The 24,565-nt window shown below is 44.7% G+C and overlaps 1 protein-coding gene across 1 annotated transcript in view; it reads right to left on the bottom strand.

Moving 5' to 3' along the window:
- The window catches only part of CAT9 (cationic amino acid transporter 9), a 58,855-nt gene that overhangs the window by 29,167 nt on the left and 5,123 nt on the right, over nt 1–24,565 (bottom strand). Inside the window, exons 2-6 of the mRNA XM_086785517.1 lie at nt 21,600–22,012; nt 15,501–15,677; nt 15,173–15,397; nt 14,895–15,071; nt 14,568–14,813 (exon numbers count right to left, since the gene is read on the bottom strand). Coding sequence (XP_086641643.1) covers nt 14,568–14,813; nt 14,895–15,071; nt 15,173–15,397; nt 15,501–15,677; nt 21,600–22,012 — 1,238 coding nt within the window. The remainder of the gene's footprint in view (nt 1–14,567; nt 14,814–14,894; nt 15,072–15,172; nt 15,398–15,500; nt 15,678–21,599; nt 22,013–24,565) is intronic.

The following is a 24,565-nucleotide window of genomic DNA, read 5'->3' as shown; positions in this document are numbered from 1 at the left end:
TACACAGTTGGAGATCCTGATTACTGTCAGAGCTTGCACTGAGGATGGCAGATGCCTCTACTATGAGATTCAGGATGAGGGCAGACTTCAGAAAGTGGAGGTGGAGTCGCCTTTGGTTGCAGAGTGCACCTTTCAGAGGATACGGGTAGTGGCCGCCGCTTCTTGGAAGTGCAATATTGACCCAGACCCTGCAAGTGTGCTCCCGGATTGGCGCATATGGGCATATGCAGCGCGCCCCTTGGCCCGGCTACAGTGGGACCCTGGGGAGTACGAGTGGCATGATCCTTATGCATCCCTTGAGGCCACAGAGATCACCTTTTTCCAGTATACTGTTCGGCTGGGGCGGCATATTTTGACGGCGAGGAGGATGGTCTCTCCAGCTGCAGCGGGGCACTAGCGGCTACAGGGGCTCTCACAAGAGTTCCTGGAGGATTTTTGGGCCCGGCTTTGGGCTAGTCGACAGGCCCGCAGGATCTCGACTTTCCAGTGGTTGGTCGCCCACAGGGGCTCAGCACTTGGCACCTGGCTTGTCTACAGCGGTCTTCCGGCAGCCTGCGTCCGATGCGGCCACCCTATGGAGACACAGAGACATTGCCTATGGGATTGCCCTCAGGCGCAGCAGATTTGGCTGCGGATGCTGCGTATTCTGGCCCCCCTCTCTCCAGAGGGTATGTTTACGTGGGGTGCCGCTGCTTGGTCGACTTCGTCAGGCCCTGCTATGGGCTATGAGACGGAGCAGGACAGTCAGGCCATCAGATTCATTAGGGGCCAACCTTGCCTTGTTCCTTCACCGGATTTCTCGTCCGCCAGCTAGACACAGGAGAGGGATCTACGATGGGAGCTCCTCAGCAGCCTCACCATCTGGTTCACCTGGAGGGCCCAGTGTTTCAGGGCCTTTGAGGGGAGACTGGAGCCACCAGCAGAGACTATACGGGGGATTTGGCAGGAGTTGATCCACACCCTGCGAGGACAGTATGACCGCATCCGGGGCGACTCGGATGAGGCGATCTTGCGGCGCCAGGCCTTTCACACCACCTGGCGCAGCGGCCCCTTCTATACCCTACACGCGGGGTCCCCCCGTTGGCATTACAGGCCACCTGTTTGGCTTTTCCCCCCTCCTATTGTATGATTTAGCCCTCAGTTCTTTGTACTGATGCTTGTACTTTTCAGCACCTAGGGAGAGTCTCCCGGGCTGCCTTGCTTTGTTCACTGCTCTGTTTTTCTTGTGAGCAGGAGAGGATCTTTTGTAGCCCTACGGGTGTTTTTATATAACTAATGAAAGGATCTTTTCTCGGAAAAAAAAAAAAAGAAAAGGCCTAGCACAAAGTGATGTACCACATGGCGGCAAGAAGTACCTCGTTCGCCACCACCACCCTACTTGCTAGGGAGAGCCTCGCCGAACTCCAATATAGAAGCTTCTTCCAAATACTCAGAAGAAGCGGAGCGAGCTGCTGCTTGGGAGAGATATCAATGCCAGCCTAGCAACCGAGATATCGAACTCGAGTGCCTCTCGGGATCCATTGGAGATCCTCAACTGGTCGCCAAGTCGGGGCGGGTGTTGAGCCTACCCAAAAACCACACGACTTGTGCCAATTGATCTGTGCTCCCGATGCGCGGTAGAAAACCTCGATCGCCTCGGCAAATCTCTATAGATTCACTCGTAAGAGGATCTTATTAATGTACACATTCAAATTATCCCCATCATGCATCTTGAGACCATAGAGTTCCCGCCGAAGAAAGACTTTAGCATTCTTCATCTTTGTAACGACAGTCTTACTTACATCCACGCAATGAATGAAATCATTCTTGTGCCAGGTAATAGTAGCTATGAGTCCACTAAGAGGTGGGAGAAAAACCCAAGCAACCATTTTTTCTTGATTTGCCATAGGTTGTGAAACCTTGGACACAACAGACCATACACCTTTCACAAGCACCAACATTCAAACATTCAATTGCCATGTGTGAAACCCTAGTCCATTGAGTTTCTCAACCGGACTTGCTTTGCTATCCATGCTCGAATAAAGAAAACAAGATGATATACAATAAACCAAATAGTTTTCAGCACTTGAGAACCTTCAAAACTGTGTAAACAGTTTTCAGCATGTGAACAATCTTTTGTTGCATATGAATGCCCCCTTGTGCAGGCTCTAATGTGAAGAATACCTTCACAATTGTACCTTACTAAACTAAGGTTTTAAGCTAGAAGAAAATGTTTTTAGAAAAAAAAAAATGGTTCTTCAAAACTTCCACCTGTCTTGATGAATATGTCTTCGCCTTCATGCCTGCAGCATCTTCTCTTAGCAACCTCAGCTCCTTACGAATACCCTTGCCATCCGGCTTGCTACACTTAAGTTACCTAGGTTATCTAGCCCCGTCATCCTATGGGTATATCGTGGATAAAATAGTCCCTTCACTCCCTTAGGAAAAGAATACTCGCAGATGGGTAGGACCCAAGCCATCCAAGCAGCTTCCTAGATCCAAGTCGTTGCTCATCACTGATCCCATAAATGCCTGCCAGCTTTTGCAAAAACAAGTAATACGACAAAGGTTGAGGCTCACGTCCCATGGATACGATGTTGTAAACTTCAAGCAAGAGGTTCACCACCTCGTGATTGATGTTGCAATAGATTTTCACCTCGTCACATGCGTTGCAGAAGCGTGATCGTGATTAACGCTAAGCAAGAGAATTTAACCCCAATCCTATGTTTAGCAAACACACAGAAAACAAGAGATGTAACCCTTATCTATTGTATTTTCCAAAACATGAATATGTACAATGGTTCTTGGATCTAGCTTAGATCCAATTCATGCATGCTATCCTATGATGCATACCAAAAAATCATGGTTTCCTTCACTTGCTAACGCACAAGAGAAGTGGCTCTTGTTGATTCACAATTGTGCCCTCGCTACCTTGCTTGTGGTCTCGTAGACTATAGCATACTGATGCATACTGAAGTGCTTAATGCCTCCTTTTATAGGTTACAAGTGGGGAAGTCACGTTCAAGTAGGTTTCCACATTTCAGCCCATAAAACAATGTCCAAAAAGTCATTTTTGTGTCCAAATCATGCCCCAAAACTGCCTTATCCATGGGCACATGTCTTGGGCACGTCTAGGCACTATTTCGCCTGCCAAACCTGGCCCAAATAGGCCATATCTTGTCCATGTGGCACTCACAGATGTGATGCACATGGCATCCCGTCTTGCTAAACTTGGAGAATTGGGTTACTCCATACACCTTTGCTCCAATTCCGCGCTGGTCCATTTGTAGACTTTGCTCCAAGTCCACGGTCCACCAAATCTGCTGAATCACATGTACTCACTATAGGTTAGGGTTAGGGTTAGGGTTACATGGTTTACACAAGCCTACAATGCTGCAGATAAGGTGGATCAAAGAGATCCATGGTGTATCTATGTAGAAAGAAAGAAAGATCCATGGTGTATGTATGTAGACACACACACAGAGAGAGAGAGAGAGAGAGAGAGAGAGAGAGAGAGAGAGAGAGAGAGTTATATAAACGTCTTCAAAATACCCGAAGGGGAGAGAGAGAGAGAGAAAGAAAGAAAGAAAGAAAGATATATTAACGTCTACGAGAGGCCAAAGTCGGCTCAATGATAGATTCTATTGATGTGAGAGAAGTGATGTTTACTTACCAAGTACAATGCTTTTGCAGACATGCAACCTTATCTTTTGACCCATACAAATATCACAATCTAATAAGTGAATGCCGCATGGAAAACTTTTCTTTTTCACTTATAAGAGTGTGTTCACACACTACTAGAACAATAACCCTTTTAGGGGATGTTCACACACACACAAACAAGGATCCACACACCAGGGACACACACACGAGACTCGGAATCCCAAACCCCCCTTCGGAGCAGAGGTGAAGATGCCTGAGAAGACCTTCAATAGCCATGGTGATTTGGGCTCTAAACTACAACACGTGATACATTAGGCAAAATTTGGACTAAAAAAAGGACCCTCTAAGAAATGCCATGTCAGCTTTTTCTAGAAAAATGGGCTAATACATTAGATCCATAGAGGAGAGGAGGGTGGAGTACCATGCCAGAGCTTCCTTAAGGACCCAAGCCGGCAACAGAGTCACACGGGATTTCTTTGAGATAGCCGGCCCCCACAAGAGGAGATACAGCATTCATAGATTGCGTGGCTAGGATGGAGCTATTATTTATGATCCCCCCCATGTGAGAGCCATCGCCACAAAATTTTTCCGATCTCTTCTCACTGGTGTCCCATTATCCCCACAGGTGATAGACGTGTGTGAGAGGATCTGACGGCATACGAGAATTTGGGAAAAAATTACCCATCATTCTATATATCATTGGAAAGACCTCAAAGAGCAGATTCCTAATCTACAATCTCTGGAAAAAATTAATATGATTTGCAAAAATTTAGCCATCAACCCATTTTTCTAAAAAAAGCTAACATGAAATTTCTTAGAGGGCTCTTTTTTGAGTCCAAATTTTGCCTAATGCAAAAGAGCACAATGTGCCAACACCTGAAACCCTCCCGTCATGCCCGATAGAAGAGCTTGCCCACAAATGATTGTGCCTACATTAGTTTACGCATAGGCAAACACCCTGGCTCTAAGTAGGGATAAATGAAAAATTGAGCCTTTTAAGAGAGAGAGAGAGAGAGAGAGAGAGAGAGGTGGTAAAGCGAGAGAGAGAGATGATTGCATGACTCAATAATAGATTCTATTGATGTGATAGAAGTGAAGTTTACTCACTAAGCACGATACTTTTGTAGGCTTCCAACCTTATCTTTTGACCCATACAAATATCACACTCTAATAGTGAATGGCACACTTACCTTATCCACTTATAAGAGTGTGTTCATGCACTACTAGAACAATAACACTTTTAGGGACTGTTCACACACATACACGCACACAAATAGGGATCCACACACGAGGAGACACACACACAGCCTCATCCTTCTCCTCATCGGATTCGTAAAGACTCTTACGAAATACTCGGAAACTATCAGGCTGACCTAATCCTCCTCCAAACAGGATTCGGAAAGATCCACCTCCTCAGCATCCATCAGGTTGATCTCATCTTCCTCTAAATATGATTCAGAGAGATTCACCTCCTCGAGAATATGTTGGCTCTCGGGTTTTCACTCTGACATCTACATCTAAAGTCATGATTCTTGGATCATAATCTGAGCTCTAGATTAGCATGTGTATAGGTTTTTTGGCTCCATATGTGCAATATAGACTTTCCATGCTTTATACTTTTCTCATTTGGAGTCCTTTGTACTGACAGATTCCTCCCTGTGGTGGTCGAACTGTGGCCTCGACAACTCATCCTCAGGCACTGTGTCTTCATGAGAAGCTTCCAACTCCTCACCTTCATAATCCATCTAGAGCATTGTCTCCTCGAGAATTGATTCTGACTTGGGCTTGGGCTCTACCTCAGCGTCTTCCATCACCAGTCTACACTCCTTACTTGGGGGACCGGCCTCTAGTACCACCTCCAGCCCTCGAAGCTCTCCAACACACTCATGATCTCTATCTTGCTGAGTTTCAACCTCAGGTGAATCTTTCATTCTTGGGCCTTTGTCAGCTTTTGCCAATTCCCTTCTCAAGCTTGGATCTCTCTCTAATACATTGCCAATTGGTTCTCCCAACACTTCCGGCACCTCATCATTCTACTCCACAAATTCCTCTCCTTACATTATGAAGAACACATTCCTGATGATTTGCTCCAAATCTTGAACTCAGAGTAGGTATTTAGCCGGAGAACAAGCTCCATGTCTGCCATGAAGAGCTGCTTGCTGTTTTTTTGCAGCAATCAGCCCACAAACCCTAACCCTCAACTTCTACATGCTGCCTAGACTCCCTAGGACCATGCTAGGCTGAAATATAGACTTTCTCGCATTGTACTATGCTGAAAATCAGCAAAAAGCTGATTCAAAAATGTTGATTTAACACAAAAATACAAACCCTAATTTCACTTGCAAAGCCTGCCCATGTACCTTTTTATGGGTAGAGAACCACTTGTTCATCCACAAATGTGCCCTTGCTACCTTGAAGAAAGCGTGAGATGACTAGGCCTGCCCATGTGTGTTTTTATGGGTAGAGAACCACTTCCCCCCCACCCCTGCCCCCCCCAAAAAAAAAGAAGAAGCAACCAAGCCGCTTTTTTTTCAAAAAAGAATAACGCCATCTCTATTCGGCATGTGAATGGGGCTAGATGAGGCGCCCATGGGAAAGCTCTAACTTTCAACATCTAATTTAGATACAAACTGCCTCTTATTTTGGGCACCTAAAGCTACTCCAATTGCCGTGGCTTTCTACTCTACTTTCTCCCCGCACCATGCTTTTCTAATGCAAAAAAGCAGCATTTGGGCCTGTGTACAACCGCTGTCTGAATGTGGACTGTATGGGCATGCCACATGCAGATCCTCCATGCAGCCTGTGTGCACATCGTGTGATGCTCCTCAGCTCAGCCTGCCTGCAGCTCAAGCTCAGCACCCAGGTGTCTTAGCTACATGCATAGCAGATCAGCCATATAAAAGCAGGCATATGACCTTGTTCCTTCACGCACCTGATGTCACGTGCACACACGTGGCCACATCTAATCCTCTATCTAATCCCTGATTTAGGCATCAGCTTAAGGCTAGTTAAGGGCATCATACAGGCTCAGACAGGCTTAGGAAAAGATCTACACGGACATTTATGAAGTGGGCCAGCAGTATAGCAGCACCATCATGAAGTCAGCTAGCATTAAATATTGCATACTTGTCCTCTTTCTGGCCGACAGCAGTCGGTCAATAGAAGGGGCCTTTCAGGGTCCTAAATACGCCTAAGTCATAATTCAGCATAACCATCTCTCTCCCTTTTGGAGATTGGTCATAGGTAGTCTTATTTTTGAAGGCCATTGGCCAAGCATATATGTAACCTTTTCTTGTACATAATATATACCGAAACCAACCTTTTGGAGATTGGTCATAGGTACTCTTATTTTTGAAGGCCATTGGCCAAGCATATATGTAACCTTTTCATATACATATATATACTGAAACCAATCTCTCACTCTCTCTCTTTCATGCGTTAGGCATCAAGGTTCCTACAGAGTGCTTAAGGGGCAGGGCATAAGGCTGAAGCAGCTGAGCTTTTTCCACTGGTGTCCCATACCAAAATGGACCATAGAAGTCCGGAAAACCAGCTCCTTAGCCAATTCTCGAAGATCTTGGTGACAAATTCTCTCCTTCAAAGTTCCACAAGTCTCATACCATCAGATTAGGCTTTGATACCAATGTTAGATATATACCTAGATGAATCTAGGAGCATGCCCAAATTCACCTTATAAGAAAGTGCAATTTATAACCTCATGGTAGTCATCCACAAGACAATAAACCATCAACTCCATCATGCATAGTATGGACTAGATACTATGACATCCCCATTAACGTCATAAGTGCCCAATAGTGGGTGTAGAACTTGGTATCAATATATGCTCCCACGCACACACATCCCATGCATTCATACAAAGGCCTTTGTATTGAGTTTTTGTCAGGGCTCCGGAGATACAAGGCAGACTCAACTATAATGAAGCCTAGCACCAAGTATCATAACAAATAGAAAAATTTATTACAACAAGAAGGTAGTTGATAGGGCATATGCACCACTAAAGATAGAAAGAATTAACACAATATCAACTAGTTGCAAATTGGACGAAAACTTCACAATGTGAAATTTGCATGTCCGCTAATACAGCAGAAAGATATACCTAGATGAATCCAAGAACATGCCCAAATTCACCTTATAAGAAAGTGCAATTTATAACCTCGTGGTAGTCATCCACAAGACAAAAAACCATCAACTCCATCATGCATAGTATGGACTAGATACTATGACAGCCCCACTAACGTCATCAGTTTCCAATAGTGGGAGCATAGCAGCCAGAAACGTATGAAACGTTAGAAACGGAAACGTATGAAACGCGTAAGAAACGTTTCTAAAATTCGGGCCAAAATAAGAAACACCGTTTTTTTTTTTAGGTTTTTAATAATTTTCATATAGAATTTTAGCTTCAAAATTTTAGATACATCAAGTGACAAAGGGATCAACAAGTTACAAACTGCACATAAAACATGGGTGAAGGTTGAGACTAGAAACGTCATGATTCTCATTAAAATTGAAAATCCAAAATGAACCATCATACATCACACATCGATGATCGATGACCAATGACCATACATAAATGATAAAAGCAAAGAGACCCAAGTCATACTACATAGACTGTAGACTGAAGTTGACAGTGGACACCATATGTCGAGGATGAAAAATACATCATGATTCATAAGCTACGGAAGACTAAGCTACAAAGTGCCAAAAAGTAGATCAATACCAAAAAAGTACAAAAAAAGGGTAAGAAGCTTGAGTCATCAAGCTTCGCTAGGCTACAAGTCGTGACTCCTCGAGCTGATCATGAGTCACTATCATCATCATCGCTGTCCGTGCCAACTACATGGTCATGCTCATCCTCCTCACTGACACTCTAATCTTCCTCTGCAACAAGAGCAATCGTGCCAGCTGCAAGCCTCCTGGAACTACTCCCAGGTGCAATAGATGTAGTAGCATCTCCATCTCCTCTACGTGATATAGTCTAATGTCGAAACTATGCTCTCTCTGCGGCAAGCAAGGCCCATACCTCCTCATCCTCATGAGCCAGATGCACCAACTCTGCCAATCGAATCTCAACCTTGAAAGAGTCAAGATTGATCTCATTTGGGCCATTAGTGTGTTGCCTCTTTCGAAGAAGCCTCAAGTTGGAGTTCACAAACACGAGGCGCTTGAGCTGTGTAGGAGAAAGACAATTTCGTTCCTTTGTGTGGATGGCTGCAAACAAACTCCAATTTCTCTCACAAGCTCTAGATGAGCAATCTTGTGAGAGAACTCTCAAAGCTAACCGCTGGAGTTGTGGAGCTGAATTTCCATACTTTTCCCACCAAGTCACTAGCTTCAGATGAGCATCTCGAAGGCTAGCTCGTGTGCTCCCAAAGTGATGATTGAGTGGATCCCTTAAATCTACAAGTTGGCCCTCCAAAATATCCGGCATTACAGGATTTTCCTCGATTTTGCGAAGGTAATCTGACCATCCTGAGTTGAGCTCATTATCATGCCTTTGGGCGTCGCTCCTCCAAAGGGGATGGAGGATGTGGGCGACGGCGTGGATTGGCCGGTGAAACCAATCCCACCTATCCTGCCATAATTGTTTGATCTCAAGAATCCTGAAAATTAGAGAAAATCCTATCAAAGCTCAGAAATTAGAGAAACGATTCACACCTCTTCGCCTAGAGACTAGAAAACAAGAAAAAATATAAAATAGTAGAGCTATGCCTAAGTCAATTAGAGCACAAAAATTACCTCTCTAGTGATGTCTGTACAAGAGTCAAAGGCACAGCCGACCTTATCCATAAACTCATAGATAAGGCCCATGGTGCACCCCTCTAAGTCAGAGAGTCACAAGGCAACAATAAGTGGCTCCATGAAGCCAACAATAGACTCTGCATCCCGCCAAAACTCCTACTCATGAATGAGATCCTCGAACAATACTGCCTTTGGAGAAGTGCTCTTGTCCCATGCAATCCACCTATCATCAGTGATCATGTGCCTCAAAACCATTGCGACACTTCACCAACTTCTCTAGTACACTAAAGAGATAGGCAAAGCGAGTACTAGAAGGCTTTGCAAGCTCTATTTGGCAATTAGCCCTAAAAATACCAAGGGCCCGTTGCTTCCTGCACAAAAAATTTACTAAAAACTCTGCCTTCTTCACCACATTGCCAATCCACCCGATCTTCCCAATATCTTCAATCAACAAATCAATTGAGTGGGATGCACATGGAACCCAACAAATGTGAGGGTAATCTCTCTCCACATATGATCCAACCAATTTACAATTTCTTGCATTATCTGTGATCACACATACCACATTTGGAGGCCCCACCTCCACAATTGCAGCTTTAAGTTGCTGATAGATGTAGTCTACTGTGTGAGCCTCAGATGAACCATCTATACTTGTCAAAAAGGTGGTGCCAAGGCAACAAGATACAAAATATTTATGAGAGATCGTCATTTTGCATCTGACCAGCCATCACAAAGTATAGTACATCCATACTTCACCCATGCAGCCCTAAAGGGCTCCAACTCCCTCTCAATGTCTGCCACTTCCTCTCTCAACTCCTTTGTGCGCAATGTCTCATAGGATGGAGTCTTGAAGCTTGGACCCGCCTCTGCTACTGCTTTCAACATGTTGGTGAAAGCTGGCTTTCGTGCATGATCAAAGGCAACATTGCACTCAAAAAAGTATTGCCTAACTGATCTTCTTGCTTTGTCATGTTACACTTTAGACCAACTTTTCTGCAAAGCCCCTTGCTTTCCCCTCGCCATAGAGACGGTAGGAATGCGATGAGAGCTAGCGGGTTGAGAGACATTACTTGTGGCGGGCTGGGATCTTTGAGGTGTTGGATCAGCAGGTGAGGTAGGAGATGAGTCTACAGCGAAAGGGGATTGCTCGTCAGCATCTTGTTGAATTTCATGGCGAGCTCTTTTTTGCTCGCCGAATTGCCTCCGGATCTCCGCCCAAGCTCACAATGATGTCGTCTGGAATGTCAATGCTGCATGCAGCAACACCTTCCCCTAGGATGTCCAAGAGATGGGCTTCAGTCGTGCAGCACTTCCAGTATATTCATTGTGACAATGCTTGCATATCCATCTCTTGGAGCCGCCCGATCCCCACTTATCGACGGTGATGTCCACTTGCTCCCATCCAAGAAATTTCTCCCATTGCTGAAATTGAGAAACTGAAGAGAAAGAGAGGAGTTTGAAATTTGGGGAGGGAAATTAAAGAAGATAGTTGAAATTTGTGAAATTAAACTGAAAATTGGGGATTTTGAGCAAGATTCTGAAATTCGGACCACATTGTGAGAAACCCTAAAATTTGGGAGAAAATCAGGGTTGGAAAATTTGGGGGAAATTTTAGGATTTGTAAAATTGGGAGAAATTAGAGGATGGAGTTGCTCAAAATCGGGCCAATTTCGAGAAACAGCTAAAAATTGGGGCTAATTCCATAATTGGGAAAAATTTGAAATTAGGGTTTGCAAATTGGGAGGAATTAATTCAACTAAGAAATTAGACTGATATGGGGCATTGGAATTTGGAGATGACGAGGAAGAATAGAAGAGGAGGAGAAGAAGATGAGGAAATAAAGAGAAGAAGAAGAAAGAAGAAAAGGGAAGGAGGAGGAGAAGAAGATGAGAAAAGAAAGAGAAGAAGAAGAAAGAAGAAGAGGGAAGAAGGAGGAGGAGAAGAAAAAGAAGGGGACCGGGGTCCCAGGTGGCGCACAGTGCAAAGGCGGGTGGGGGCGACTAAGAGTCGAGACAAAGGAGGGAGGCGAAGAGACGCAGGCAGGAGAAAAAGCGGGAAGCCCTTCGCAAGTTTGATGGCGGCTCCACGACTCGACGAACACCTTACACGACTAAAGTCCCCAATTTAAAAAATAAACCCTTGCTTCATGTTTTTTATCAAAGAAACATCGGAACTCTCTCTCAAGTTTCCTTCGGACTTTGGGGATCGGCTCTAGGAGAGTTTCCAGCCTTAGGAGATTACTCTCTTCCTTTGAGTTCTTGCTCACCACAGCCTCGTAGTGGACACATGATTAGCCATTGCAGACCAACTAGCTTCAAGCAGTCGTTGAGGCAACCTCCAGGAGTCGCAGCACTGATGCCACAAAGACGCAACAAATCTAGTAGAAGATTCTCTGTTTGTTCACTTCTGAGCCCAGCACTATCCGCTTCATCATGTGGGGCACGATTGCTTGGGCCATGGAGGTGCAAGCGGCTCTACTTTACAAGGAGGGTGGCACATGTCTTGTCCTTCAGCTCACACACTTTCGGATTCAGCCATCCCTACCTCCTCAGTCTCGGTCCTCTAGTGGACCCCAAAGTTTTGGATCACAACTGCTCATGATTCAGCCAGCAATTGCTCACAATTTAGCCATCAATTGCTCACAATTCAGCCAGCAATTGTTCAGAACTCAACCAGTACTTGCTCATGACACAAAAATCAGCTTATCTGCAAGACTTCGAGAAAAATGGAAATACAAGCTGAAGGGGTGATGATGTTGCAGGAGGGATCAATTGTAAACTCTAAACATATTCGCCATCAATTGCTCACAATTCAGCCAGCAATTGTTCAGAACTCAACCAGTACTTGCTCATGACACAAAAATCAGCTTATCTGCAAGACTTCGAGAAAAATGGAAATACAAGCTGAAGGGGTGATGCTGTTGCAGGAGGGATCAATTGTAAACTCTAAACATATTCACAAGTCTCCCTCAACACAGTGGGGTCCCCATTTGGTCCAAAGTGTGAGCCTCTATTATCTCTCTATTGTTCTTTCTTTGATTGTTTAAAAAATTTGTAGATGCATCACAACATATCACACCCTTGTTACTATGAGCATTTCTCTATCCCAAGCCTCATGCATAAACTCTATCGACTGGCACAAACTTTAATGTTGGATTTAGATTTTTCTCGAGTTCACATTAAAGCTTGTTCTTATTTGGTAGAGAGATTGTGCTAATGACGATTAATTTAATCATTTGATTATTATGTTATTCAATTAATTCCCTAGACAGGTTTACCTATTCCTTCATCGAAATCCGCATTCATATGTGAAGGATGGTGACAATTCTTCATGGAGTTCTAAAAAAGGAGTTAACTCTCATTAATCACTCTTGTATGAACTGAGGTTTACCATAAGGCATAACATTTTCTAAGAGTTTTTCTGTTCTTGAAAGCGAATGAAAATTGTTCTATTAGTTTGACCAACACAAAGGATGGAATTGCTATTCAATATTATAAATAACATAACTCACTTGGGTGATATGAATAGGACTTTAAAAGAAACATATTTACTTCTAAGGTGCTTAAGATCATTAAGGATTTATATACTGAGTACTTGCTAATATAGACTTAAAGGAAGGCTATCTGATAGGACCTCGTCCAAAATCATGACTGTTATTTTAGATTTTCCCTAGCCGTAACAGTAAATATTTCTCTAAAAGAAATTCTAGCATGTCTAACAATTGAACAAAGAGAAGGGTTAGTAGAATTACTAGCCTTCTATCAGATGAGGAAGTAATTACTAATTGACAAATTGATATGCGTTACATAGGGAGCTCATCTAATGACCCACTCCTTAGTTCCATGGAGTGTGCCTCTATCTGAGCATGACATTTCAAAATGGGCATCTCCGCCATGGTACATCGCCATCATCGATGCTAGACATAGTTTCCTACTATGTCTAGAATGTCCCTTTGTCTCCAAGTGTAAAGATCCGCAAATCCCTGATCCTCATACTCTATGATATGCCAAGTTTGTGACATTGAGGAGATAAAGGAGGAGCATGTCATCCTATGGTGCTCAACATGCCATGGGATCTGATGGCTAGTCCACAAGGGTTTACCTCTCTCCCATCATCTTACATGTAGCATGTGACGCCACCCTCTTTAAGAGTCTGCCTCTCACAGGGCCAATGGTCACTGTCATCAAAGATGAGTAGAGGTGTCGCAAACTTCCTCACAGCTTCTGTTTTCTACTATTCATGTGTGGCATATGGAGTCTGACATGACATGCATGGAGCCTGACATGATGTGATTCCCTAGGACTAGCTATCCTGTAGATCTTCTGTATTTAGGTTTTGGGAAGGTTCTGGAAGGATCATGAACCCTCGACATTTTAACTGATACAACTGAGCAGATGGGTGTTTCTTCCAGTCTAGCTGCACTCATATGCGTGCATGGCTTTGATTTTATACTTGGATGACTTGTTTTGTTTGCCTGGACAATGCCTGTGATTATTGCCTGTGTTGTCCATGGGCCGGGGACGCCTCGGCACCCTGTGGACATGTATATGCACACCTGTTTGGGACTGACAAGTGGTCTACATGTGTTTTGCAGGTGGTAAGTGTCCCCAAAAATCCAATTTACAACTTTATGATTTCACATACTAATAATTATGGGTGCAGGTCCACACTCACTTATAAGTGACCGGACAAATTATAAGTTATATTCACTGGGCACCCTTTTTATCTGGCATGCTTATGTGTTTATTTAGTTTTCATGATAGATTAAGATTTCCGTGTTACAGTTGCCCTTCCGTTACAGGAGGCTCCTCTCCTCCACCATTTACGCCACTAAAATCGCCTCCCTACAGTCAAGAATGTCACCACATGTCTGCTGTTTTTCAGGTGTATTTCTCCACAACTTTTAAGAGCTGCAGTTATCTCCATCTCAGCATCCAAAGTTCTGCCCACCAACAGGATCTAAAGTTGATGGCAGCCATACAATTTTAATATGATTCCACTCTACGAATAGCAGTTCCTCCAAACACAAGGTCAATGATGACTAGCTATACTTCTTATGCAATCCACAATTAACTTTAACTTCAAGCAACGTTAGACAAAATGAGTCATTCTAGAGAGAGACTTTGCACTTGTTAAACACCTCCAAGATGATAGATAAGACTCACTTGGCGGGTATACATCGGAACTGCCATCAAGATGCCAACTACCAAACCCACAATCATGAAAGCATAATGGACAGAGAATCTGAAGAATAGACCAACAGCAAATCCACAAAGGGCAACTCCCAAGACACAACCAACCGCCTCTTGTGATCTGCTCAAGATCAGTTTCTCAAGTTTTGCCTCAGAAAAGTCACCTTCTGTGATGACCCGCAGCATTATAACACAACCACAGACAACTGAGTATCCTGACTGTTCAAGAAAAATACCATCAAAAGCTAGCTTGAAATACACTGCCATTAGAACAGTGCAAGGAGAGTCACAAAACCTCACCAGAGTACCAACTGAAAGAATATGAGAGAGATGGCTGACATCAAAAAATGTTGCTAGAATGCCAGCAATCAACCCACACCAAATCTGAGCCATAACAGGTGTATGGTGGCTTGGGTGTATTTTTGCAAACAAAGAGGGCAGAAGTCCATCTCGACCAAGGCCAAGGTACAGCCGTGACTGGAAAACAGCCACAAACATAAGAGTTTGAATCCATTCTTTACATTTCCATCACAAAATATTCTTAACAGAACAGTTGCAATAGCAGACAATGTACATACTTGGACATACAACCCGACTAAAACGGTGGTGGTCAGACCAGCCACAGCGCCAACGCTTATCAAAGCCGTTATATATGGCAGGCCTCTTTCAGAGAAGGCTTGAGCCAAAGGAGCATCACCAGCAAGATCTTGGTACGGAACCATTCCTGTAACTACCAAGCATACGCCAACATAAAGTGCTGCACATGCTACCAAACTGACAAGTATGCCAATCGGTAAATCTCTCTGCCACACATGGCAAATTGTTAGTTCTACAGTCTTAACCCTAGTAGACTAGTAATACCTTCTGCTGAAATAATATCCAGACATAAGACAATCGCTCAATCACCTTGGGCTTTTTGCTTTCCTCTGCTGAATTGGCGACTGCATCAAACCCTACATAGGCAAAGTACGCAACTGTAGCTCCAGTGACAATGGCTGATACACCATTTGGAGCAAATGGAGTCCAATTAGAAGTGTCTACCTCGAACGCACCGAGTATGATGATAACAAGAACAATCAGTACCTGCACACGATGCCGTGCCAAGCTGAGTTCCACAATTTAAGCAAAATCCATTTAGGTGACTGCCATGAAAAAACTTCCCAAAAGCAGTGAAATTTCATAAATTAACGTTTTTTGAACACACAAAATTAACCCAAATATGCAAGCATCATGGTCTTGTTAGGACTCGCTTCATCAATAGCTCCTGCAAGGAGGGCTCTCGCCCTTCAATGTCGGCCGGCGATTAACCAAGTGGCTATGGTACGGTTACCATGAAAGGGGCATGAGTTCGACCCCCCGACACCCTATACTATTCATTTGTCTGAAGGCCTTCCTACACCTTAACCCACAAATTATATCTATAAGAATAATAGGGACCACCTTTTTCTCTCCCCAAATGCATCTCAAATACAAGCAAGGGGTAGGCCCTCATTTATTGACACTTAAGAGGGAATGTGAAGGGGTCCATCATTTCTACATAAAAAGAGAGATCATATTGGGACTAACTAACATGCAAAAAGAGACTCGCATGAGTGGCTAATGCATTGTCATTGGTAGTGCCTCGTGTTTTGGCAGTTCTCCTTGGTGCATACACATATGTGTATTCAAGGAGTATACACATATGTGTATTTACACGTATACATACAAATATATATGTACATATATACGTGTGTGTGTGTGTGTGTGTGTGTGTGTGCGTGTGTGTGGTGTCACAATCCTCCAGAGAGTTATGACATGAGGAAGGATTTCCAAGATTCTGTCTTGGAAGAATCCAGAAGCATGATGAACTCAAAAGCATATGCTGTAGGGCTGGTCGACAGGCTTCTTTCATGCTGGTCGAATTGCACACACCACAGGAAGCTAGTCGACTTGCATACAGGCTCTCTAGGGCTGGCTGACATCTTCTCCTGCCTGTCTACAGGCTGGCTGTGCTGTTTTTCAGCATAATTCCGGAAGATATCGAGGTTTTCTTTGGTCGGACCAGTTAAAGGTTGTGCCTGGCTTCTACCATGCTCTCTGGCAGCTAGACGATTTGGCCAAAGTGCTGTTTTGGGCCTGTTTGGGGCTGTTGGACAGCAAGCAGGCAGTTTTTCAGTCAAGAAGACCTAAAGGATGTTGTCCCGCATGAGCTTGGAGAACTCATGTATGATTTGGTGGAACCTTTGGGTAGCCAGGAAGCTTGAAACATGGCTGGTTGTGTGAACAACTGTGTGGACAGCCGCATAAACAAGAGAGCAGTTGGTGACTATTTTGCCTTGGTTGGTGATCAAGGGCTTGGTTTCTCTGGAAGGCACTTGGTGACTACTATGCCCTGGTTGGTGATCGAGGGCTTGGTTTCTCTGGAGAACAATTGGTGACTGTTTTGCCCTGGTTGGTGACCAAGGGCCTGTTTTCTTTGCTGTATTTCACTGATTTGGATAAATCTGGCGCTGCCCCCCCCCCCCCCCCCTCTCTTTCCCTCCCAAAAAAAAACCCCATCAGAACCGAGGACTGATAGAGGGAAATCATGGCAAGTGAAAGCACCAAGCCACTCTAGGGGCGGGGGGGGGGGGAGGGGGGGGATGGCTGAGTCGATGACGAGGGTAATCTGTTCACAGCCCCAGAACCTTGTGAGGTGTCTGTCCTACGTCTCTGGGGGGAGCCGTCGCCCACTCTTCCAACGACTGAGCGGGACCAATGCTGAGGGGGCCCCATGCAATGTGCGAAAGAGTACCCAGGAGGTGACCACTGAGCACCCTGAAGAGGTGGTTCCAAATCAAGGGCTAGTGAAGTCTCTCCTCATCCGAGGTTGGGTGTAACTCGATGAGAGCAAGCTTGAGGTGACCCCAAGCTCCGATCAAACTGGCAACAAAGTGGTCCTCAAAGGAGGAGCTCTGAGACCACGGGCTCTGTCGCCATTTAGTCCATCTCCATTTTTGGAGCCACTTCTATGGGACTGTCACTCCATAGAGCGGCCAGATTTGTACCATGTTCACATGTGGCCAGGCCAATGTACCATGTGAAAGGGTCAATCATCTTGTGTCACATGGATGGGAACCAGTTTTGTGCCACCCGTGTGTGACCAGTATCGTGCCATATGGACGGGAGCATGTTTGCTGCCACCCATGTATGACCAAGATTGCGTCTTACCCATGGGACTGTCACTCCATGGTAGGACTGATATTTGTGCCGAGCTTTCTCTATGCAATTGTCACTCCATAGCAAGGCCCGTGCCAGGATTTGTGTTTTGCCTATGGGACTGTCACTTCATAGGAAGACCAAGACTTAACATTTCTGTCGTCCCAGTTTCGTGCCCGACAAGAAATTCTTGTACAAGTTTCATGAAAGGGAGATTTCGTCCATTACATGTGCAAATGCATTCATGTTTGCGTGCATAAACTTGTTTTCGCATGACTTGTTTTCGTGTGTTTGCCTGTTATGACGTGCCAGTACACTGGACGGGAACGCCCCCAATGTACCGTGGGTGTGCTGTCTACTGATGACGAGTTAATGTGCCGTGTGAAAAGGTGGTAAGTATTGCCTTTTTGGCCCTTTTTAAATGTCAAATCTATTAAGTAGTGTAAACCTTAATATTTATAAGGTTGGGTGTTCACACATATTTAAATAATGGCCGGACACCTTTCAATGTGGGTGCCCAAGAGTTAACCTTTGATTAGGCTTAATCATACTTAAGATTAAGGATTGCATGGGAAGAATCCTCCCCACACGTGGATGGTATGTGGGAGGGGTGGTTGATGGAAAAAAGGCGACTGCCCTATACTCGCCTCCAGTTGGACTAGCCTGTACCCGCCTCTGAGCTGCCCATCTAACTGCTTTCTCACATCCGTCTAGCTGCCAGTTTTGTACCCGCCTGCTGTCTTCAATACCCACCGGCTGCATCTGTACCCGCCTACTGTACATGTGGATGCTGCCTTGTATCTGACTACAGCGCCTGCCGGCTGCATCAGTACCCGTCTGTACCTGCTTGCTGTTGTCCTGTACCCGCCTACAATACCTAGTGGCTGCCACAACTGTACTTGCTGGCTGCCACCTCTGTACATGCTGCCTGCATCATCTGTACCTGCTGGCTGCCACGCCTGTACCTGCTGTTTGCACCAATCAAGAATACATTAAAAGGGGACGGTCTTCTCTCCTGAGATCCGAATTTAAATCTAAATCAGGTGCTTGCTTTTGTATTTCAAATTCAGATAATATTAAATTTAAATGTTGTTTTTTTTTTACCAAGTCTTGTATAGGCAAGCATCACCACCAATTGCCTTCACCATGGAAGGCCACTGGGATGGTGATCTTTTCTCGTGAATACCCTGACAGCGCCCTCACATTCAAAGGAGCCAGTGAAGAGCATTGGGGTATGAGGAGAACTGGGAGCAAAGCTTACTTTGGAGCACCAGGTATCACTCCCCCCGCGGTGTTTCACCCTGCCAGGCCTTAGTACGAGCATACCTGTTGGTACACAGTCCCGGAAGACTAGTGAGGGGCGGGTGTTCCCCAGTGAAGGTGGGAGACTGCCTATGATTTGGTCTACTCCGACAACCGATTCTTCATCGACAAAAATCTTCTTGTTTTTCAGTTGTATTCAATCCATGTTATGGAGAAATCTAGCCTTGGGGACCGTGAACACTTGTACATATAAATACTCCAACAAATACAAACTGTATTGAGGGGGGACGGGGGGGGGGGGAGGGAGCAGCCCTTTCCGGCCCCAGTGATGATGTCAAGTATTCTTTGTCATTTCCAGTTTTAATTTTGCAAGTATTGTCCATTGTTTGTATTAGTTAAGTGATCTAAAAATGTATTTTATCTTCCGATTTGTAGACCTCCTGTAAGGAGCGGTTACAAGCCCGGGCCTCCGTGAAGATCCACCACACATTGGGATCCAAGGTCCATTGAGAGTCCGCATGAGGACTGAGATCCAAGCAAAAAAAGCCTTCGAGGACTAACCCCCTGGCTAAAGGCCTTTGACGACCAACTTGCCCAAGAGGGCTCTACTCTAAATAGCTGGATCAATGATGCCAACCCACCACAATGACGAGGCTGAATGATAACCCTCCAAGCCACCTTGGCCCTCCAAGGCACCCGTCTATCCTACCCAAAGAAAGTTCCGGATCAGCCTCTGCAAATGTACCAGGCATGCCTGCGAGAATGCCCAGCAAGAGGTAATGTGACATATGGTAGCCATGAGCACCTGGTTGGCCACCACAACTTGACCAATGAGTGAGAGCCATGCGGTGCTCCAGTAAAGAAGCTTCTTCTAAATGCTCAAAAGAAGAGGGGCAAGTTGCTACTCTGACAAAATATCAATCTCCACCTGACATCCCAAATATCTAACCGGGGGGGGGTGCGCGAGGGGAATCCATTGCAAAGACTCAACTGACTCCAAGCCAGGGTGGGTGAGGATCCAACCCAAAAACCACATGACTTGTGCCAGTTGATTTGAGCTCCTGACGCCATGCAAAAGACCTCGATGGCCTGCGCAAGTCTCTAAAGATTCCCCTTTTCTCCTAAGAGGTAGGCAGCGGTATCATCTGCAAACTCGAGGTCTAGAAGCTCATCCTAAGAGCGGATGGGGAGGCCAAAACCCTATAGCCCAATCCCCATGGGTGGCCAAGAAACTGCTCATCGCCTCAACAACAAAGAGGAAAAGGAAGGAGGCGAGTGGACACCCCTCTTAGACAGATCTGGTATTCGGGAACTTGTCCCCTTTGGCCCCCTGGATGAGGACCTGACTGTGGGTGGCGGAATAAAGCACTAAGAATCCACGAATCCATCTGACTGGGCCAAATTTGAGTTTGTGTTTTTGCATCACCAACCAGCTTTTGCATGTGAAGTCCTTCAACCGGATTCATGTATTAGAGTTTGCATTTGCAGCCTAAATTGCATTTAGGGCTGCGTTTAGGGTTTGCAACAGTCGTTGGCACTAGATCTATGCACATTAGGGTTTTTGCATCCAAGTCTCGCATAGATTTGCACGAGTCTTGCATGTAGCTTTACCTTGCATGAAGATTAGGCGTTGCATCGAGGTCAAGCTTAGGGAACCATGTCTCCCTTCAGCCTGTTCTCTGGCATGGATATATATATACCTAGATGAATCCAGGAACATGCCCAAATTCACCTTTTAGGAATGTGCATGTTATATACTCATGGTAGTCAACCCACAAGACTATATAACTATCAACTCCATTATGCATAGTATGGACTAGATACTACGACATCCCCACTAACGCCATCAGTGCCCAATAGTGGGTGTAGAACTCTGTATCAAGATATGCTCTCACACACGCACTCCACACACACACACACACACACATAAGAGCATATACATAGTTGGCTATACACTCAATCGTGTCCACACCCACTCACTTGCATCATGTAGCATTAGCTTGCATGAAGATAAGGCCTCCAACATGGACAGGACTAAATACATAGTTGGCTATACACTCAATTGTGTACACACCCACTCACTTGTATAAGCTTTGAGTGCTATTGGCATCATGTCATATTTTCTATGTAGGTTATTCATGACTTTGCCCTTACTCTAAACATAAAAACATACATTAGGTTTCCCCTAATGCTTGTGATACAGCATAAAAAGGTTGAGCGTAATAACTTGAAGGTCCTTAGATAAGTCCCACTATATGCATCAAGCACCTTCCTTTGGCTACATGTCACTTTTCGTCCATTATCAGCAGTACACATGCACTGCATTCAGTTTTTTCCTCACTAAAATCCTCCCTAATTGAGTCCCATCAAGCATGTTAGGCCTCAGGAATACCACCTCTACCCCTTCCCTCTGGCAAAGTATGTCGCTCTCTTTTATAACACATCAAATAATCCTCATGCTAAATGTGTCATTTTTCGTTCAACACATATCAAGAATACATGCAATGCATTCACAAAAGCAAAACAGGTAAAATGTATCCCTTTCACAAGATCGATGTTTCCAACCTTTGTAACAGTCATCACGGCATTTACTGCTGCAGATTCCCGCACCCCTTGGCAAAGTACCACCGTTAATATCAACAATAGAATTGGGGCTAACACGTTGATGGAAAAAAAGCCACCCAAAAGTGTTTTGCCTCCAGGTCCAAACCAGACTGGTATTCTTCCACTCAAAGCAGGAATAAGCTCCAAAATGTTGACCAAATAACTTGCCAAACTCCGTGTGATGCTCGCTGCACCGATATGATAGTCTAGCATAAGCTGACAGAAAACCAAAAATGCAACCAGCTCGTTAAAAGCAGTGTATGCATAAAGATATGCCCCTCCAACAAGTGCTGGGAAACGAGATGAGAGCTCTGCATAGCACAATGCATTTGCTACACAGGCCAAGCCAGCCAACGCAAAGCTTATAGTCACACCTGCAAGATAAAGTTTCTAATTAGCTCCTCCAAGGCACAAAAAAAGAGGTTGCCAAACAAACAGACTATCAACACTTGAACCTAGAGACTTGTTGCATAAAGCCGTCATTCATGAACTCAAAATCTGCATTTACGAAACATACTTATCAGCTTTTTTATTTCAGAAGGCAGAAAATGATCCATGATAGCACAAATCAAAACAAGTCACAAAACTACCTCTTTGTGTGTGTGCATGTGGATCCATGCATAGTTCACTTAAACTCCTTTCTCATACGTCAGTTCTTTTCCAGCCACTTTTGAGGGTGGGGTGGAAGCTCTCTTGCCCCTCCAGTCCCACACACAAGGTAGACCACATCAGATGTCCCAATACAATGTAAACACCAACAGTTGAATTTTCAAAAACCGAAAAAGAAAGGAAACAATTTTAATGCATAGGCTCACATTACAAAAACGCACATAGCTAAGGTTGCAGGCATGAGCACCATCAGGTTGATGAAGGTGCAACACTAAAGAGTAAGCAACAAGGTGGTTGAAGACTTTGGTCAGTAAAAAAGCTTTGTAAAGCCTTGCTACCAGCTTAGAGTGCAAACATCTAAATAGGATTCGGGAAGGGCCCTCGATAGCAAAAGATGAGAACAGGATGGAGGCAAAAGTGAAAGAATGACTAGAACTGAAAATCCAGGATTAAACAAATCAATAGAGGGACATTGGCAACTCCAAAAAAAAAAAAAAAAAAGAAAGCAATCGATAGAAGGGCATCGGTACAAAAAGGGGCCAGATTGATGGCAAAGAGAGACCACAATTGACAACTAAAAATTCAAGCCAAGTTTTGGGGGCATGGGAACATGCATCTAAGGGAAAGGAAAGAGCACCAAAAAAATAGGATTTACCAAATATGTCCAGAGAAAAGGTAGGATTCTTGCCAGCCATAGAAGGTGGCCTTGTGTTAAAAGGATGATTATCCTCGGGATCAAAACTGTCATGTGCAAACAAGAATCGATGTACCATAATTACTAGAAAAATACAAGGTTTAGGGTTAAGGCAAGTGCTGGCTTTTGTGTACCCTATTGGTATAACAGGACGGGACACAAGCTTTGAGTGACAGTAAGGTTAGGGATGCACATGAGCAGTTTAGGTGCACGACTACAAAGGGTTTCTATGCCACTTAGGCATATGGCCTATGAGAGTGCAACATTGAGACCAAAGGAAACATATAGATGCACATGGGTAGTGGTTGGAGGGGTCATCTCCACTGTTCTGTGTGCTTCCCCACTGTTTCTGCACCTCTGGAGGACCTCCCCCAGCCTGGGAAATTTTCCCATATTTTTCTAGATTTTTTCCACATTTTTGGCACCTTTTTCTGGCATGTTCCATTTTACGCTCCAGTCAGCCTGCTTTATGCTGGCCGACTCAGCTCTCTAGGTGCTATATAACCATGGGCTTTGCCCTCAGTTGTATTCTCTCATTTTCCACATATTCTGGGATCTTGGCTGCACCTACGGTGTGCCTTGTGCTGCCTACTCCAGCTTTGTAACCACCTTTTGGTGTATATGATCTTCCTTCAGTTCCTGTGCATCCTGTATTTGTGAACTTCAGTTCTCTTTCATTGTTTGGCACTTTGTCATGGTATTAGAGAGGGTTCAGGACTGAGGTTTTGCTGGACAGCACCTATTTCTCTTTCTTCCCAGAGGAGGTGGGCTGCATTTTTCATCTACAGGCTGCGTTTTCTTCTGGAGAGCTGCCTCCCTACGTTTTCTTCTAGAAAGCTGCCTTCCGGGTTCTTCTGGGGAGCTGCCTCCCTACGTTTTCTTCCGAACTAACTAGAACGTCAGATTCTAGTTGCCACACCCACCCAACCTTCATCGCGCATCGGGAGGGACTCCCATCTTCACCCCTCTACTTTTTGCCTCAGCTTATGCTTTGGCCAGTGGTGGTTGGTTTTTGGTTGTGTTCTCATCTACAGGCATATTTTTGCAGCCTCTTCTACCTTTCTTTTTCCCACCCTTTCCCTCCCTCTTGCTTATCTCTCTTTCCTACCTTCTTAGATTTGCAGGCTATGTTTTCTGATGCTTTAGAGGAGTTTTCAGGCAGAGGATGGCTTCAAATACTTTCACCATTCCCTAGTTGGAGAAAGAATCCAAATTTAATGGCTCCAATTATCCCCTGTGTGGAAGGATGCCATCTTTAACCTTCTGGTGGGTCTTGATCTTTGGCAGTTCATCGATGTTGCTACTCCAAAGCCCGACCCCGCAACTAACTCACCAAAGACTATGAATTCCCGGACTAGCATGCATCTTCGAGCTCGCACAGTCGTCTCCTTGCAGCCCGTTTTCAGAGGAACACTTACAGCGGCAAGCTTCATCAACTCAATGAGCTGAAGATAACTGAGACGGATGATGTCATGGCCAAAGTGCAAGAACTCAAGAAGATCCGTCAACAACAAGCAATCTTCGGAGTCCAAATTCCTGATGATGACTTTGTCATTGAGTTACTAGGAAAAACTTCCTCCATCTTATCAATCCTTTAAGGATACCATTGCCTTTCGCCTTGTTC

Source organism: Cibotium barometz, chromosome 48 (genome assembly GCF_041138505.1).
Source record: "Cibotium barometz isolate CiBa-2024 chromosome 48, ASM4113850v1, whole genome shotgun sequence".
NCBI lineage: Eukaryota > Viridiplantae > Streptophyta > Polypodiopsida > Cyatheales > Cibotiaceae > Cibotium > Cibotium barometz.
The sequence above is the reverse complement of the archived record's forward strand: the minus strand, read 5'-3'. Positions and strand labels throughout refer to the sequence as shown.